The sequence below is a fragment of the Eufriesea mexicana genome, unplaced genomic scaffold (assembly GCF_001483705.2).
Source record: "Eufriesea mexicana isolate 0111107269 unplaced genomic scaffold, ASM148370v2 scaffold4231, whole genome shotgun sequence".
Taxonomy (NCBI): domain Eukaryota; kingdom Metazoa; phylum Arthropoda; class Insecta; order Hymenoptera; family Apidae; genus Eufriesea; species Eufriesea mexicana.
In genome coordinates this window covers 545,588-564,834 of record NW_016912235.1, presented here as the reverse complement: position 1 = coordinate 564,834, position 19,247 = coordinate 545,588, and the positions used below count along the sequence as shown (strand labels likewise).

The following is a 19,247-nucleotide window of genomic DNA, read 5'->3' as shown; positions in this document are numbered from 1 at the left end:
TCTCTCTCTCTCTCTCTCTCTCTAACAATCGATGTCGCCTTGCTTCGAAATCTCGATCGATAACTCGTCGTCATTACCGGTGTAGAACGACACGACGCAGGGTTTCCCGAAAGGTTACTCGACTTCCGGTGAAATCGAAGGAATCACCGCGGAAATGATGGCAGACGAAGCTCGGAACCTTTCGGTTGGACGATCTCGAAGCAACGCGACACGCGATTCGATCGACACGCGACCTCACTCACCCAGCTTCTCTGTTTCTGTCTGCCCGTCTCTCTGCCTCTCTCTGTCTCTTTACCCCGACTTCACGACCGTTGTCGCTGCTGCACACGCAACCCCCGTATTCGATTCTACCCGTTTCCGGCCAACGCCGTGCGAGCACGGCGACGCAACCCTGGACGACACGAAAACAGTGACCCCGACAGACGCTGCAATCAGCACGACCAGCACCGTGATGTCGACCGGTTCCGCGCCCATCGCCATCTCCACCCCGGTTAACTTCGCCGCCGGCCCAGTGAGTCCACCTCCGTTGACCTTGGCCGCCGGTCCAGGCCCATCTCATCAAGAGCAACCAGTGACGACCTCAGCGGCCAAGGTCACGAGCTACCCGGCCGTCCTGAAGGGCAGGACCGCCGCCAGTCCACCGAATCCGAATCTGGTACCTTCCGGCAAGATTCCACCTCCTGTTCCGCCAAGAGGCACAGGTCAATCGAGGACCACGAGGTCCTCCGAGGAACACCGTGGCCCTGGAACGGCCACCTCGACGTCCTCGATGACATCCAGCCGAGGTGACGAAGCAGCCATAATCACGAGATACCGCTTGCATGAACGTTCGAGCATCCTGCACCATCTCCCCACACCCGATTACATTTCTACCGTTTCTACTGTGCCCGTCGTCACTACTACTACTACTACTACTACTACCACCACCACCACTAACTACTCTGCCACTACGTCTACCTCTTCTTCTTCTTTCTTCTTCTCTGCCGCTGCTGGTACCACCGCTACCACCACCACCTCCTCGTTCACCGCGACTGCTAACAACACCGCAAACTGTTACTCTGACTACAACGATACATCCACCACCTGTACATCCACCGTTGCGAACACCAGCGCGTTGCATGATCGTACATCGACTCCTGCCTACCTACCCTCGCGATACGACAGCCTGGCGCTCCGCGATCGAACCGCCGACGTGGCAGCAGCCTTCGAGAGCATCCGCGAGGAACAATCGCCGCTCTACTGGAACGACTGGCCGGCCGAGGACATGTACGAGGAGGAGGACGAGTTCGTGAGCGTGGAGAAGGTCGACGGCTCGTACGTGATCAGAACCAGCCCGTACCCGTTCAGGCCCGAGAGGGGCAACTTCAAGCGGCCTCGGGAAACGAAAGCGCCCACATATCCGCAGTCTAATTCGGCTGAAGACGAGCGGAGAACCACGGACTCGAGGGCCGAACACATGGCCAAGTTCACGTACTTCTTGAACCCCGCGTCTAGACCAGAATTAATGAACTACAAGATGTCGCGGAAGGACAAGAAGCACTCGGAGACCTATTACGAGCGAATGAGGAGGAAGCAGTCGGAGCTCGAGGCCTCGATCACGACCATCACGAAGTCGGCGCAGCTTTCGCAGCGGAACAGTCGGATCGCGGACGATAAGCGAGGGATCGAGACTTTCAGAGTGGACAGACCGATAGATCGCCCGGAGAGTGTTGCCGTGCAGAGGAACACCGAGCCCCGGGAGTTCGTGGACCGTAGGAGAGACAGTAAATTGTTGACGAAGATCAAGCAGAACGCTGTCCGGAGAAGGAAGAAGCTGGCTCCCGAACCCTCGCCAAAAGTGCAGCCTTTTATCGAGCCACCGAGGATCGGCGATAAAATTGCGGACGTTGGGGAAAACAGGAAGCCGAATTCTCATGGGACCACGTGTCGAAACGAGGCTTTGACAGAGTCGGCTAACGTACGATCACTGGAAAATAAGGAACATCGGATGGTGTTCAAAGGTGACAAGAGAACCTTCTTTGTCACGAGAGTCGACGAAGTTTCGATGCAGCTGAAGGGTACCGAAGTTGTTCATTCTTCAGAGTTGATCGAGAACGAGAAATTAGACGTCACCAGGGAAAAAGTGGACTCGGACGTTAGGAAACAGTCGGTGGTACCTAAACAAGTAGCAAAGAGTCCTGTAATTGTACAAACTTGCATCGAAGCGAGGCCCGATCTCGAAACCAGGGAACAAAGGAGTAAATACGACAAGTTCGAGACTCGAAAATCGGTGACCAATTTTGATAACTCGAAGGACGAATTTCGTTCTTCTTCCAATACTTTGGTACCCAATACCTCTTTCCTGTATGGCTACGAAAGGTCTCGAGCGAAGAGAGTGTAACTAGAGGATAAGCATATCCGATCTTTCCATTTTCAACGAAGGGACCAAACACGCTGCCTAGCAGGAGCCATCTTGGAAAATCGACGCGATGGAAATGGACGAAAGTTCGAGAGAAGATGTCGACGAAGATGCAACTAGGGATTTGAAAACATTCGACTAACGCATTCCAAAAACCTCTCACTCCTGCATGCGCAAATACACCCCAAGTTACTCTTCTGTTTCTTCATCTCTCATCACTCGATCTCTCACGCGTGTCAGTTTGTAACAGATCTGTTTGACTAAGACTCACCCGGGAACAAGAACTTCTCCCACCGTTACTTCCATGAGAACGAAGAAGTCGGTAGTTTAATGTTTATGTATTTTCTACTAGATGATGCACTTGGTCGTTACTGTTTTATTATATACTCTAAGCTCGATGCCGGTTCAACGTCGATTTTATGGCGTCGACGAGGTATCATTCGAATTGTCGAGATCGACTGTCCTCGGCACGCAGAGGTTCCACGTTTGAGAAAGTAGTGCGTGTAAGGATTGATTTCTTTCTTGTCTCGATTCGAGTGTACCCCTGCATGCGTAGCGACCTCCTCGCCATTCTTAGGGCAAAGAATAGACGTAACTTACGGGAAATGATTTTTGAGGCACCGATTTTTCGAATAGTCGTCGCATCTCCGCCACGTTGTGCCAACAACCACGAACGTAAACAAACGTTGTTCATCGTAATCGTTCGGTTTAACCCTTTGGCCTACAGCCACGTGTGAGGCTCGTGGTACGGCGGTCGGGCCAAATGTAAACACCACGTGTGACGCCCATGGTTCGTCGATGTGCCCCACTTTAATTATTAACATTTATTGTTTGTTGCTTCGATCATTTGTTTGTTTTTAATTTTTCACTTGTATTTTTATTGTAATTTATTAAATTAAATTTTCCCGAATTATATTTTTCTAATAGGTACGACACCCCACGTTTGGGGTGCGATTAGTACATTTTAAGACAGATTTGCCGAGCCGTGGAATGGCTCGAAGGCTCGGTAGTTCTGCTTACGTTTTGGGACTTACGTTTCGATTGTTAAATCGTAGGGCAAGGGGTTAAGGAGATTCGATATAGGTGCAAATATTGTAACATAGCGCTAGTGGTGGATCAATTTTTACGATACTCGGGAGATAGTAGAAAGGTTGAGATATTTTTGTAAACGGTAGACGTATGGTTACGTCTATGTCTGAAGAAAGTGTTTAAAAATCTCTAACCCCCGTTGAAGCATCATCGTTCCGTCTACTCGACGGAACGCAGAATCTTGTTGGTGTGTTTGTACGGTGTGCTCTTTGTACCACAATAAAGGGACGTTCACACGAGTTTACTAGTTACGGTGCAAGTACCTTTCTTCGAGCGAAAGATCAATTTACCTTGTGACTTGCTGGCTAAGTAGTTTGCTGTTTGTGCGCCTCTGTAGACACGCAACTAAGCTGTAGCTTTAGAGCGTAGCTTTTGTACCATTACGCGATGTTAGAATGGCTTATTCGAACTGACTTCAATAGGAAGTGCTGGAAGATTTCTAACGTTTCGATCCCTCGCTCGAACGACCATGTTCGATATAAATAATCGACACGACGCACGATTGGAAATTGAAGAATCACGCTTGCCAACGATATCACGACTCGCACCTGTGTGTCGTTCGATGTATCGATAAACGTTGGAAATGCTGGTAATATTTTTTTATCGACTGCTTGCTGTAAACGTTCATAACGCGGCGTCAAGTACTCGTAGGTAGTACTCGTATCCCCTCCAATCGCAATCCCGTTGAAAAGATTACATTTAAGATCGATAAAACAACGTGCAAAAGTCGCGCAAAATTTTCATCCTGTATTATCGTATCTCGAGTATTTCGCCCAAGATTCGATACCGACGTCGATATATCCGTTCAAACGTAGAAGATATCGAATTGGCAAGATTTGTTAGAAAGCAAAAAGAAAAAGAAAACACGAAAAATCGTTCGAGATACTTTTTTTTTTCGACCTCCTTGGGCGAGGCCTTCCCACGCTAACGACTCTGCCCTGCCCTTAGAACCCTTGACGACGAAGCAAGCACACTATATCGTGTTCATTAGGGCTAACTGTAGTGCGCTTTTTGTAGGTGGCACCCTTCCTTCCACTTGTTCCACCCCGCCCCCGCCCTTCGACGATGCAGTGCGTTCGAACGACCAAACCCTGGCTTCCGGTGGTCAACTTCAACAGGGTGCACCGACCACCATCTTAGCGAGCAGCCTGAGCAGTGCTCAGTCGAAGCAGAACAAAGTCGTGCATCACGTCACTCTCACGAAGACTTATCACGATGCCGTGAGGTAAGCGAACCTTTTTTCTCAAATCCAACAGAAATTTATCTTTATTCGCGAAATGTCTACCTTCGAATTTGACCTTCGATTCGTAGGGAGCATCGGCGAACGATAATATACCGATTATTGACGAACGTTTCAGCATATCCGACGTGCACTTGGAGAGCAGCGGGAGCGGAAGCGGAAGTGGCGGAAGGGAAACGAAGTCGTCGTTGAGCGTGGAAAGCGGTGGCAGCAGTCGAGGTGGCGGTGGTCTGACGTGGACTCCACCGGCAGGTAGCGCGGAAGGCTCGACGCCCACCTGGACAGAGGGCACGCCGTCCTTCACCGAGAGTTCCAGCAGCGGTGACGCAGGTAAGTTCCCGCACCCGCTCAACATCTACTACGCCACCTGAAGGCTCTCACCACGTGCCTCGAGGATTCCTTCGTTCTCTTCTTCTACTATTTATTCTTCTTCTCCTACTTCTTCTTCTTCTTCTTCTTCTTCTTCTTCTCTTTCTTCTTCTTCTTCGACCTTCGCGGCGAAAGGATTTGCATCGGGCGTGACCGTCCCATTGATTGCCATGTCGATTTATGCCGGCCCGAGGAGAGAAGGTGGGATGACGTAAAGTTTCTAGAAACCGAACGTGCAATCTGGATCAAATCGAACGGCCGTTTCTCGTTCTTGTCGAGGAGACAATGTTCTCTTTGTATTATTCGGTTCATGGTACTAATAGCCGTATTAAAGGAATCACTCGCAGTGTTCTTTATAATGGGAAGGCGTAATTATCACTTATCGCTGGTGCAATTAAGTAGCGAAACGAGCGCGATAATTCAACGACGATAGGGTATTTTTTAAACAAAGCGGTGGTTCTAGTTGCATCGTGTAACGTTTCTATTAACAACGTCTTCGCGACGATATTGAAATATTTCGTTTCCTCGGCATTACTTCGCGTTCGCTCCGTCTTTATCGATGCCTCGATTAATCATACGTAAGGAATTGCTCGGAACCTTATTTATTATGGAAAAGTTCAATTATCGTCTATCGGAACCGTCTCGCGAGGCGTCGTTTAATTAAACAGCAAAAGGAGCGCGTTAATTGAACGATAAGGCGGTATTTTTAAACCGAGCACGAGTTGTACGAAGCTACGGGCAATCAGCGTGACGCTCGCGCCAGCAACCGGAAGTCTGATTAACGTGCCATGATTTAAGGTAGTGTTCTGAAACGAGCGAAAGTATATCATTGTCGGGCATCGTATCATCGTTGTCCGAGTATTTCGAAGCACTGTGTCGGCCCATTTGTAACGACGGAATATTGTTTCCGCTCTTTGTAAACGGGGAATCCCTCCGTGTTAATGAATGTGTAAAATAGATAGAACGTGCTGTTGTAGTTAGTGGCTAATTCCAGTATATAACACGCATAATCGTCGAGATAAATATTGTGGATTCTGTAATCGCGAGGCAAACGATACGTGTTGTTAACCACCTACATCGATTGCATTCTGTGTGCTAACGTTATTACGTAAACCGGAACTAAGTCGGTTTTAGAGCAAATTAAGTTAGGCCGTTTGCTACGGTATACATCGTTCACCTCTATAATTTAATTTAACGATTAATTTAATCGCGGAATCATCGTTGTGATACTGATTTATACGAGGTACTCGAAAGCGTTCAATTAGACGCGATGTTCGTTCGATTCTCGCCAGTTGCATTGTACTACCACGTGGTTTCTGTTAAATTGGTTAGATCGTGCGACGATTCGATCGACGAGTCAGAAAAAGAGCGAAAACCGTGGTAGCCAAAACGAACGACGGTAAATCTCAGTGCCTAAGTTTAATCTCATAGCCTATACGTCTTAGACCATGTCTCCGGAGGTTATTGTCATCTCGAGATTAAGCGTAACAACGGAAATACTCCTAGATCCTTGGATCACGTGTCGTCTACGAAGGTGCTCGTCGTTGAGGCCTAAGATTAAGGCTAACGCGATGCAAAGGCTGACGAGCACCTTCGATGTTCCTCTGCATAAATACCATCGACTAATTGTTCTCTTGGCAAGTACAATCGAACGACCGTTTTCGTAGCTCTGTCTAGCTGACCTCGAAACTCTTGTCATAGCAAACGAGCACCTCTTTTCTCGACAACGAGAGCGACAATAAAGCGACAATTGCAAAAGGAAGAGTTACACGAGACCTCACTCTCATTATAACCCCGTACACACTTTTTGCTTCTAATTGCTCTGTGGTTGCCTCGTAAGCAAGAACGGACATCGCCTAGAACCGATGTGCTCTCGAGATAAGTTTCAATTTTTTCTCTTTCTCTGTTCCTTCTTTTCTGTCATTTTATCGCTACACTCGCATATATACCCGTTGCGTGGTATAGCTAACACACGCTTACTGTCACCCGTAGTCATCGATTAGAACGATGCACGCTTTTCTCTTATCGATGCATCTTGACAATTGCGAAATCTCAAAAGGACCACACGAGGTAATTAAGGAAATTTAAATCGCCGCGTATCTTTATTTATTTTGTGGAGAATCGTAGGTGTTTCGCGAGGAGAAGCTTTACGTATCTTCCTCTTCCCATGAGGAAAAGAGACGATTGTGTTTGGTGGTCCTTTCGAGGGTATTATCAATTAAAAGTTTCTCTTCATAGATAGCCGACTCGACTCCGAACACTACCGCTAGACAAACACGTATCCACGCTCCGATGATCGAGCAGCTGCAACGAACCGAATATCTCTTGCACTATGACGATGAACGATAATTTTAGGTTGCCCGACCACGCCGATCAGGGGTAGCCATCGTCAGGATGACGGCGGGAGGATCGCTGCCACCGTTGAGGAGGCGCTAGCCAGTCTCACTACGGAAATGGTAAGTTGGTAATCGTAGCTTTGAACGATTGGTCACTCGAAAAGGTACGGTCGCGAAGTTCGGAGATCGTCCTCGAATTTCAATTATTCCACTATAAATTTATCAAACGGAGTCGAGAAATATCGCAGAGCAAAGATCGGCATTATTTTCATTAGGAAAGATTTATTCATTTTTCATTTTACACAGTTGTTTAAAATTAGGAATAAAAATTTTTGCTGTTACCCTAAAAATAATTTATTAATCATTACACACACTGGACTGACTGACTATTATCTTCATCCGATTGCGAGAAATAAAGCCTTCGTACATGAATCTGTCATTTTACCAGTTTACCGTGCAATATACAGAAATGTCACCAGGCTTATCGTTCCACGTTGCTGACCTTTGCGATAAAAGAACCAAAATTATCGAGATCACTTCGCAAACGCTTAGAGTGATCGGTTATGGTCCACTCACGAAGCTAAACTCGCGATCTCCGATTCTCACAGCCGTACCTACCTCGACCGATTCCTCGAGGCGGTAAGTGTGCAATCAGAGCCCAGTGACCGATCGATCGGACTGTGTAAATGTTTCCCCCGAGTGGCCGAGGGTTTCTTGTAACTAATAACAGCCCCCAGACGACGCGTCGCGACGCGTGTCAGCTGCGCCGCGAAGACGAGCGGAGGACCCGCGCAACGCGCTCGTCTAAAGGACGAAGAGGTCCCGCCTCTTGTCAGCATTCAGTCGTCGTGTCTCTAGTCTCGTCTGCGTCTCGTGTCTGTGTCGAGTCCCTGTCTTTCGTGTCGAATCCATAATGGAGCGCCGATTCGATCGCGCACGGAACGTTCCAAAGCGACGATTCTTCGGATCTCACGCGTCAGCCATCTTTCCGATCAATCCGAGTGCGAGAATCGTTCGAAGGGGATGCATGGTATCTAGATTTCCATATTTTCTCTTTTCTCTCAGCATCTTGACGTAGATCCTAGCACAGCTCGATCGTCTTGCGGCATACGTTGTAGAGGAAGTTGCATGCAACATTAGACGAGTCTTGAAACGATTTTTTCCATTTTGGTCATTGGAATGTAACATTGCGTAGCGAGGGTTCTATTCTTCGCTCGAAATCGCTGTGTTATAAATTGCAACGCGGTTTCCTTCAAAGTCCCGACTACCTGCTCGCCGATCCAGGTACGTTCGATGGGAAGGTGCATACCTGCGAGTCCGTACCTTTCCGTTTTTCGTAATGTTTGAGACAAAACGATCGTAAAGTGAGGTTATAGTGTCACCGGCGACGGATAATTCGGTGAGTAAATGGCGAAAAGGGATTTCGAACGAAGAAGGAATTCGAACCGACGTGTCCCTCGTATGGGACCCATTTGACTCATTTCTCCACGCAATTCCGAACGATTCTCCGGTTGCGACATCGACATCGACATCGAGAACGCATCCTCGAATTTCTCCGCCGCGGAGGTTCGTCAGCGTCAGCGATTATTCCCCGTGGTTCGCGAGTGCGTGCATTTTTCACGCGGTAAACAAGCTCGCGAGGGTTTGCAACACGCTAAAGAATGTCGAGCACGTACAACCGCGTAAAACGCCGGCCAGGTAATTCCATATTAACCCAGTATCGATGTCGACGAGAATTGGCCGGCTGTCGGCGAAGCATTGCAAACGGTCGTCCTGACCGAAACAGCATGGAGCCGAATAGGTGGAAAGACAGAGAAAATGAGGAAAATTACACGGGTCCGTGTGGATGGTGAGAAAAGCGCAGGATCGGTGACCCGGCGACTCGTCGTTTGACATTTTAAACTCGACGAGAGTGACGCAAACGCTTTGGAACGTACCGCGCGAGCAGATCAGACTATCTGAAAGGTTTCTCTATTTCCTCAAATCAGGAGATACTGCAGCACGAGTGAATGCAAAGCGACTCGTCCCTCTAACCTCCGTCAGTTCGTGCCGTTTGGATATGGCCTGGTGCGCCGTCGTAGCGACGTATCTTCGAAAAACGTGAAACGAGACTCGAACGGGAGAAAGTGCGTGGTAGAGGGAAGCGTTCGATCGCGAATCAAGACGGATTATGGATGCAAATGGGGAAAAGCGACACGTCGCTGCGAGCAGATCAGACTATCTGAAAGGTTTCTCTATTTCCTCAAATCAGGAGATACTGCAGCACGAGTGAATGCAAAGCGACTCGTCCCTCTAACCTCCGTCAGTTCGTGCCGTTTGGATATGGCCTGGTGCGCCGTCGTAGCGACGTATCTTCGAAAAACGTGAAACGAGACTCGAACGGGAGAAAGTGCGTGGTAGAGGGAAGCGTTCGATCGCGAATCAAGACGGATTATGGATGCAAATGGGGAAAAGCGACACGTCGCGTCGTGCCTTTCCTTTCTTCTCGCGTTCTCGTGTCACGTACACACACACACACACACACACACCGCGGTACCTCGTCGTATTCGACTCCGTACTTAACGTACCACCTCCAGTTATGCGAGTGGCAAACAGGTTCGTCTCGATTCGCGAGTCAGTGCAACGTTCATCATCCGACGTGTGTCAATCTCGCATTTACCTCGTACGGGATAAGCGAACGATTTAGATAGGCGCGTGCAACGCGAGCGATCCACGAGGGATTGGCGATTCTAAATTGGCGGTTCTCGAGCTATGGGGATCGTCGAGGAGGCCAGGAAGCTTACACACCGTGATAAAACTCGGCCTACAGTATTAGAGGACTGTATAATACTCGATACTCGTTCAGCATCCAAATACCGTTCCGATATTTATCTTTTGTATATCAGGTCTCGTCGATTGAATTTCCAATCGACGGATAGTTAAACGTAATAAAGCCACGTGTTTCGCCTAGGAAGATCGTCCTCGGACTTAGCCGTGCAAAGTTAGACCAAGTTAGACCAAGTTAGACCAAGCTAGACCCTCGTTCGAGCATTCCCTGACTATCCGTCGTCTTCTGATGACCTAACGGTCTCCTAACGATCTTCCGATGATTCCCCGGTGAACGAAGAGGCTTTTGAGCAAGTGCACGACGAAATGAAAAGAAACAAACGCGTGTCGTTATTACTATTAACTCGTTTTCTCGTTGCTTGTTCATATCTAGCATATCTAGCTGTAAAATCGTACGATCATCGAATGAACCGAGCTTTGCGAGTGGCGTTCGGGGTTAGGTATTTACTCGTTACCTCTTACCGTATCTGACAGTTACCTCTTCTCTCGTGTCAGTTGATTGTAAACGTTAAGAGGAGGGTATCGGAGGGGGGTGGAAAGCCCGTATACGCTAGCCGAGGATAGAAAACGAGGCACGGCCGCGAATGGAATAGATGTAAATAATACTCACGATCTAATCAGGACGCAGTCCTCGATCCCGTTTTTATTACGATAATATAGCCACCGGTCGTGTACATGTACCTATATGTGTCTCACCTTCTGTCTGTCTTCTGTACGTAATTATACATAACCTATACATATGTACACATATAAAACGAAACGTGTATACCGCCATTTTGTCGACGCGGCCAGCGACCTCTGGCACGAGTTCGAGCCTCGGAGGATCGAGAATCCGAAACGTTATCGAGCCAATCGAACAGAATAGAGTATTCGGACGATATCGAAATGTGGGAGCACTCGTGAAAATAATATAATACAACGGTGTCGTGTTTTCGGTAACTCTGGATACGTGCTCCTAACCGAACGTGTATCCGAGACATAACCTCTCCGATTTGTCGAAATAGAATCTCGAGTTCCGCCGACAAACTTGCTTTATCGACGCTACGTCTCGACGCTTGAGTTTGCGTTTCCGAAGTCTCGACAAATTTCGATAAGGAAATTCTTTGGTTTCAGAGATATCGCTCCGGCGAGTATTCCGTAAAGGCTGAACGAAATTCTTCCGAGGCTCGGTATCGGTCCTAGAATTCACTGGTCGTTTCGATGCATAATATAAATATAACTGCGCAAACTGTATTATACGTGATACGATAGACGAGAGTGATTGACAAGGAGTCCCTGTTTGACGGATAACGTGTACGTATTTATGTATATATATATATGAATGAAGAAAAGTTTATATATATATATATATAAATATTGCAGTAGTCGCAGAGCAAAGAAAAAGGAAAATATGTAAACGCGTTGCTAATAGGAGTGAAAGTTATCGTGAACCTTTCGAAAAGAAAACCAAAATGTTGTTCAATTACACACGTACACACGCGTATATGATATATTGTCCTCATTGAAACGCTTTTGACGGTCGGTATGCCGTATCTAGGGAAACGGTGGGGAAAATCTAGTCGCATCTCGGTGATCTTGCCCGTGTTGTTCCTCTTTCGATTTCCTGTTCCGTAGATTTAACCGTGTCTTTCGCTCTCTGCATTTTTTCTCTTTTCCATTTTTATACTTTCGCGCGGGGGGGAAATAGTCACTTCGTTTCGTAAGTTAGCACGTTTGTTCGCTTCTTCTCGTTCATTATCGCGAGCAACGCAAGCCGACTTTCGAAATTTCTTCCGCAATGATCAGCAATTATTAGGAACGTCTTGTCATTCCTTTTGTATTTTTATTATTTCGTTTTGTCTTTCTTTCTTCTCGGTTTTCTGTTTTCTCGTCCGTTTTACGATTTAACCATTAAAACGGTTCGAGGCGAGTACGAGTAAAATCGGATAATTCGATAATCGGTGTAAAATTCTTCGAGTACAAATCGACGTTTATGCTCGATTAACACGTACACTGACGTGTGTGCTGGCAGTGCGATCGGTAAGCAATTTGTCAATGGCGCCTTGGCGGTCATCAACGACTGATGCGAAAATTAGTGAGCATAATAAAAGCGTTTCCTCGAACTGAACGATAAAATTTCCGAAGCTGGGAATTTTTAATGACGTTACGATTAGGTAAATTAATTTTCGTAGAGAATATTTAAATGAACTTTCATCTCTAATTATACGCGTATTAATTACGCATGTAGAAATGGTTCAAAAAATTTGTCGTATTCGTTAAGACCCATTTTATTATGTCCTGTATTTTAAAACGTTTCAAAAATATAGGACAGGAAGAAATCGAAATTTATCGACCTGACAGGTCCTGTCAAAAAATATAGATTTGTCAATGGCACCGTGGCTGTCATCAACGACTGATGTGAAAATTAGTGAGCATAATAAAAGCGTTTCCTCGAACTAAACGATAAAATTTCCGAAACTTGGAATTTTTAGTAACGTTACGATTAGGTAAATTAATTCGTTATAAAGAAAACTTTAATAAGCTTTCATCTGTAATTCTACGCGTATTAATTACATACGAAGAAATAATTCAAAAAATTGTTCGGTGATTGCAAAAAGGAAAATTCTGGGACCAGTCATTATGACTGGGTTGATAGTTCTAGTGTTGAAGCATTTCAAAAATATAGGACAGGAAAAAATCGAAACTCCTCGATTTGACAGGCCCTGTCGAAAAATATAAAGAAAAACGAATACAAAAATTTAATTTGAAACATTTTTCTATGCACTCGATAGAAGACTAGTTATTTCAATCATTGTCTCATCCAATAGAACTCACTCGATAGCAGAAAATTCGATCATCCCCATTCACTGTCAATGTTCAAAGAGGAAACGTGACTCGTGCAACGTAGCTCAATTACTCGACAAGAATTAGGAGTCTCACTTCGCGTATTCTCCTCTTCGTTTCAAAGGTTAAATAAATAAAAAAATGTGTAAATCGTGGACACAGGAAGGACCGTAGGAAAAGAGGGAAATCGGAAGCATGATAAACATCGTAGCTTTGTTAACTCGAGATACTCTTTCACGGGGTACCACGTATTATCATTCTTGTTATATATATATGTATATCGTAGCTATTACACAAGAGGACAGTACCAATGTTCATTAGCGATCTTGAAAACGTGATATTTTTTTAACATATCGCATCGTACGTTCGAGTTCAGCGAGTGATTTTGGTCGCTGCGAGTAGAAGCATCAGGGAGGATTAAGACGAGATCGAATGACGGATCGAAGGAAACGCGCTTGGAGAACGCACCCTGCCGATCGACTATCATTCGCGGACAGGGAAAAGGCAAAGAAAGGAAAAGCAGGGAATACAGGAAAACTAATCGTAACCGAAACGAACGAACGAAGAGGATCGTTGTCGATGAATTTCTCTAAGCGCTGTCAAGTCGAAGATCCGTCGCTTTTCACGCTTCTCTTTGTCGCCGATTCCGAACACTCGTGGATGATCGTGGTAACAATTCTCGGGCTATTAAACCGGCACACCACGTTGTGTCTCGTGTGTCGCTTTCTGCGGAGGATCGTGTTCGCTCCTTGTAAATTAACCTTCTGCCTTTGATTAACTTATCTGTGTCCCCTGTTCTGTCTCTCCTGCTTGTGTGTTCCCCTTTCCACCGTTTTCTCGTCCCACTTTTGCACAATCGGTTGGTATCGATTGCAACTAATCGGCTAACACTCGATCCAAACTTTCATTCGTACCATCGAGAGAGCACGTACGAATCGGATCGAATCGAATCGAATTAAACGGAATCGCGTGGCAGTCTGTCAAAAGACCCGGTTACCTTGCTCGTTGGTGGAATCCCCGGTGTGACAAGAGCAGAGCTAACTCCAACGGGGGCCGCAGGATTGACAGAATTTTTTGTGCTCGAATTCAGAGAGAAACGAACAGCAAGACGAGGAATCTCGTGGATCAGAGAACGTCCCTCTCGAGATACAGACAAGTGAGAACGAGTTTCAAACGCGCCAGCACGAACCACGTGTCGATCTTGAGGAGCGTGCAAAGAGTGTTGAGCGTGCAGCGCCGGGAGCCATAAGGATCGGAAAGAAGCGGGACCTGTAAGACGAATCGCGGTCTTTCGGGAACAATTCAACGAGCCTCGCGCGTACACGCGCGGTAACAATCGCGGTAATATACTGCGTAGAGAGCGGATGCGAAAGATCTAGGATCGCGTGACCGGCAAGCAAACGCAGGATTGTCGTCGAGATCTGTGATCATGCGAAAAGCGTCTTAAGAAAAAGTTCTTCCTTTCATATTCAGCGTTAGGCGAGCGATATTTTTAGCTTATTTTTACTATTTGGTAAATTTTTTTCTTTTTTTTCTCTTCCCTTTTCTAGTATCATCGAGACGTAGAGTTTAGCGAAACGATGACTGTGCCTGTTTAATCGGTTTTCACGATATTCGGACACAACTTCGATCTTAATCCTCTCGTGATTGTAGATCAGCCTTGCGTCTAAGTGTCTACTTAACTAACCGCGTAAGACTTCGTCTTTCATATATTTCCTTTTTGTTTTCTTTTTTCTTTTTCGTTGCATCAACGTCGTCGTGTCATACGTTTTGATAATCATATATCGTGGAATAAGAAGATAGAGACGAAAATAAAACCTCGCGTTGAGGGAATTATCGAAGCAATATCACGGTCGAGAGGAGGATAGACTCCTCGCATAATTTTGTAACGTGGATACAATCGTACCAAGGAATTGGCAGGACGAATAACGGCGATTTTATGGATCGGCTCGTTTCGCGATCGTTCCAGCAACTACTTTACCTCTCTTCGAGCTTCTTCCCTCCGATCCTCGAGATTTTCTGGCTGTTCATATTGCTGCGCGTTCTAGTGTATACCCCCCGTAGCGTTTTTATTCGAACGACGAAGGACAAAAGAGTCTCGAGGATGGTCCCTGAACCGTAACGGGAGAAGAAGCCGAAGAGCACTCGGGGAATACGACGAAACTGCGAGACATTTTTTCGATTTCTTCGATTTTCTTTTTATTTTCTCCTTCGAAGTACACTTTGCGAGTTATTCCTTCGACCTCTTCGAAATTTCGTAGGCAAAACTGTAGTAGCTTTCGACGGAGCGCGATTCATCCCCGTTTAGGTATCACGCGACGCGTTACCCGAGCTCAGGTTTTCGAGTTTGTTACCCGAAAGTCGAACCTCTTAGCCGTGGAGTGAAATTTCGAGCAGATTTCTGCGATCGTGGAGGAATCGCGAGACCAAATGTGCCATTGAAGATGTTCGATTGCGCGTAGAAACGCGAGGTTGCTACGGCAATCACGAACGATCGCAGTCGCAGGGATGAACAACCCTTTAACCGTGCGACACGTGTCAACGAGTAGCATGTACGATTGACAGAGACACGTGGATGATGGATTTCACGATGAAAGCTTAGTTTTTCGCGTTTCGTCGCTGCGTATCGAAGTTTCGTCGCGATTCTTCGTTTGAAATTCGATCGCCAGGTTAAAGGGTTGAAAAGCGGCGAGCGAACGACAGTCATGGATCGGTTGCGCCATCGCCATCTTCCCTCGAGTGTCGCGTTTCCGATTTAAGCACGGCCCGAGAGCGTTCTGCCACTATTTTTACTGATTTCTATTCCACGGGAGTTTTCCTTTTCTATTTCCGTTGCGCGAAGGAAAGGAGGTAGGAGGAGAAAGCATCCCCAGGGACGTCGTCGCGACAGCCGGTCCGTTTCTGCTTTCCCGTTCGAGAGCCACGTTACGGAAACGTATAAATATATAAGGTTACGTTGAAACGTCGAGGCTAAACGATACGAAAAGGTTCACCGCGCGATGATTCGTAAGCGATCGTTCAACCGTGCTGTTACGAACAAATTTGTCACTTAACCGAGAATCCTCGGCGATACGATAATATTACGATTATGATCATTATGATTACTACTATCACCATGATTACTGATATTATTTAAATAAAGCAGTTACTATTATTCTTACGACTGTTTCTGTTATCGCTTCGTTATCACGACTCGATTAGCGCGTTCTCGTACGTCGGGGGTAATTGCGATCTTCCATTCCGTCGATCATGCGAACTGCGCGTAAGTATAACGCGTAAAGTGGATCGGTTCGACCGATCCTCGTTCAGTTCATATACCTTTCACCCTCGGCGCACTTTGTCTTTTACTTTCTTTTTCTTCTTTTTTTTTCTCTCTCATTCTTTTCTTCCTTTGTTTCTTTCTTTCTGCTTCCATCGACATTTTTTTCTTATCCTGGTTTCTTTTATTTGCACCCGTTTCAGACCCACCTGTAAGTCGTGGCGAAAAACGAAGATAGTTGTAGACAAACTGTGAGAGAAAAATGCAAACGAACGAATTTGTATGCACGAGAGAGAGAGAGAGAGAGTAAGAGAGAATTGACTGCGGAGCCTGTGTACCCTTGCTGTTGGCGCATTTACAAACCCTCCCCCTCCGGAATTAACGTGAAAACGCAATAGGACGTTGATGTAAGTTCAACAGGAATCAGGCGTATAAGCGCGCGCGTTTTAAACTATATTTATAGGGTGTGCCGAAAATATCCGACCGCGGAAGCGACATTTACGCTTCCGCGGCAACGCACGAATTTTTCCACGGAGAAAATAAAAGTGAAACTCGCGTCTGCAATATTGTATTCTCGATCGAGTACAGCCCCGTTTAGTTCCGTCGCTTTTTACTGTATTTTTTTAACGCAACCATTTTACCGGTCACGCTATTGCGCGAGGATAATTTCGGAACGCTTTTGCATTAGCACATAAGGGATCGATTCGAGACGCCATTATCCTTTTTAGCCTCGGATTTTCCCGCTTTTTCCTCGAAAAGTTCGAGTCGAGCCGATTCCCGGCGAGAGGAATACGAAAATAAAGAAACGTCTCGAATCGATGATAGACGATCTAGTTATTTATTTTTCTATCACTTTACTGCCATGTACCGCCAAGAAGTTACAGTTTCCCTCGCAGGACTCTCGTTCTGGCTCCAATGTACACACGACGATGGACAGACGCACGATTTCTTAGATCCTCTCCCGTCAAGACTGCGTGCGTTTCTTTCCTTCGTTTATTATTTCTTTTCTCCTTTTTCTTTTTTGTTCTTTTTGTTATTTTTCTTGTATTTTTTCCCCCCTTTTTTCGGCCGGGGTTCGTCGTTTCTTCGACGACCGTGAATACCACGCGTACGATGCCACTATCTCGCGCAGCACACGTCTCGAATTATATCGAATTATATCGAATTAACTATATCGTAGAATCTCGAAGCGAGCCGAGTGAAATCTCGTGCTCGAAAGCAATAAATTTTTAAACTTTTCCTCGTAGTCGAGTATCACGAAAATTATTCAATTCCGCGACTATACGTGTACAGTGCATGCCTTGTACATTTAGAGAGTTAATATATTTACCCTTGCCCTGTACACCACGGTTAGTCCGCGAAGGCTCGTCCGCCATTTTCGATCGTCCGCGTCTTTGGATCATGGTGCTCCTTCGAAAATGCATCTTCAATTCACCATCGCGCTGTTTATCGGATCACCGTTTCGAATAAATTCGCACACGCTGGTGTCGCGACATCGGTTACGCGAGTTTTTAAGCCTCGTCGAGGGCAAAATTTTTCAGTGTTCAATTCGTAATTCTACGATTAAACGTTTCTGTGTGTGTGTGAGAGAGAGAGAGAGAGAGTGAGAGAGAGTGAGCTTGCTTTTACGTTACGAAGTAGCACGTACTTCGGGCCTGTTTAATTCGTTCGAATCCGCTTCGGGGCCGTTTCGAACGGACTAAATGGCCGCTGTAAGCCGAGAGCAGGATCCTCGTGGAAGAGGTAATAGGAAAAGGGCGGATTCCGTTTACGGTTCGGCGGATATAAAACGTCGCTGTGCCTTGATATGCCTGCGGGTATTACCATGGAGAACAGACGGAATCGTGGATCGTGGAGTCGGAACTCGGTGCACTTGAATGTCGTTCAAGTGATTCCCGCGACGTTCCTCGAGATGGAGAAGAAAAGAAAATGGCGTTGTTACTGCTGTATATATTTAACTAGAGGATATTACGTGCATGTGTAAAAAGAGGTATATATACATATGTTTGTATATTATAAATATGTACACGTACACTCGCGCATATATACACACTCACACACGCGTATCGGCATAAACGCCGAAGTTTATCATGTACGTCGACGCATTTATTATGACGCGTGCGATCGTGTGCACGCTCTTGCATTTTCCTCGAGAGTCACAATCCTGATACCTCATTTCGCTTGTACACGGCCGATCGCAGCGATAATGTACGATATAAGGACGAATAAATTATTGTTGCGTTCTATTTATTTATCGAAGGGCCGACAGCCCTTCGTGCAAAGTCCCGAGTCCCACGTGGGAAGATTTCGTTCGATCCTCGAGGGAGATCTTCCTTTTGGCAATAACTGTTGTAACAATAAAGTTTGCGATGAAAATTACTCCTTCAAGTTGCACCTTATTCTACGCTCGTTCTTTCATTCGTGTCCTTTTCTTAGGTTTAAGCGACGCTCGATTCAGGCACAGGTGAGTTGCGATACCGTTGACGAGAAATAAAAATATGTAATATATTTCTTTTTTTTTCTTTTTTTTTTCATTTTAATTTATACGTGGTCCAACAGCGTTCATTCGATTGTCACCCATGTCTCATTCGATTGATCGATGCGCGTCGGTTGCGACGGAGAAATTAAGGTGTATGACAAAGTAGGGGCTAACGAGAAGGTGACTCAACTTACTTATAAAGGCTTATGTCGATGCAGTAGAATTAGGACAGAAGGTGCCTCGACCTCGCCGGTGCAATATATCCTGCATAAGGTAAGTACTAACTAAGGACGGTATACGCGTACGTTGAAATAATGACGGACTGCTTTATAATAAGCATCCTAATTGTTACTCCAAGGTTCCCTTTCCTGTTAATTGCCGATATACCGCTGTAATAACCGATTCGATAAGCCCTGCCGCTACGCGCG

General features: G+C 46.1%; 1 protein-coding gene across 3 annotated transcripts; it reads left to right on the top strand.

Moving 5' to 3' along the window:
• The first annotated feature begins 44 nt into the window (after positions 1 to 44).
• On the top strand, positions 45 to 17,833 carry LOC108551486 (mucin-5AC). Of its 3 annotated transcripts, none has more exons than XM_017905681.1 (5): positions 45 to 785; positions 4,505 to 4,712; positions 4,846 to 5,057; positions 7,452 to 7,552; positions 16,544 to 17,833. In XM_017905681.1, the coding sequence occupies exons 1-5, from the start codon at positions 155 to 157 to the stop codon at positions 16,553 to 16,555; spliced, it is 1,164 nt and encodes a 387-aa protein (XP_017761170.1). In that variant the 5' UTR covers positions 45 to 154; the 3' UTR covers positions 16,556 to 17,833. The 3 variants fall into 3 exon arrangements, with proteins under 3 accessions (XP_017761170.1, XP_017761168.1, XP_017761169.1); XM_017905679.1 differs by lacking the exon at positions 16,544 to 17,833 and adding an exon at positions 14,172 to 16,235; XM_017905680.1 differs by lacking the exon at positions 16,544 to 17,833 and adding an exon at positions 9,421 to 9,620.
• Positions 17,834 to 19,247: the final 1,414 nt, after the last annotated feature.

Coding starts and splice junctions, on each gene's coding strand:
- LOC108551486 (XM_017905679.1), top strand. CDS start 155: ATGATGGCAGACGAAGCTCGGAACCTTTCGGTTGGACGATCTCGAAGC. Junction 4,713..4,845: donor ACTTATCACGATGCCGTGAG/GTAAGCGAACCT, acceptor CGAACGTTTCAG/CATATCCGACGTGCACTTGG. Junction 5,058..7,451: donor TTCCAGCAGCGGTGACGCAG/GTAAGTTCCCGC, acceptor CGATAATTTTAG/GTTGCCCGACCACGCCGATC.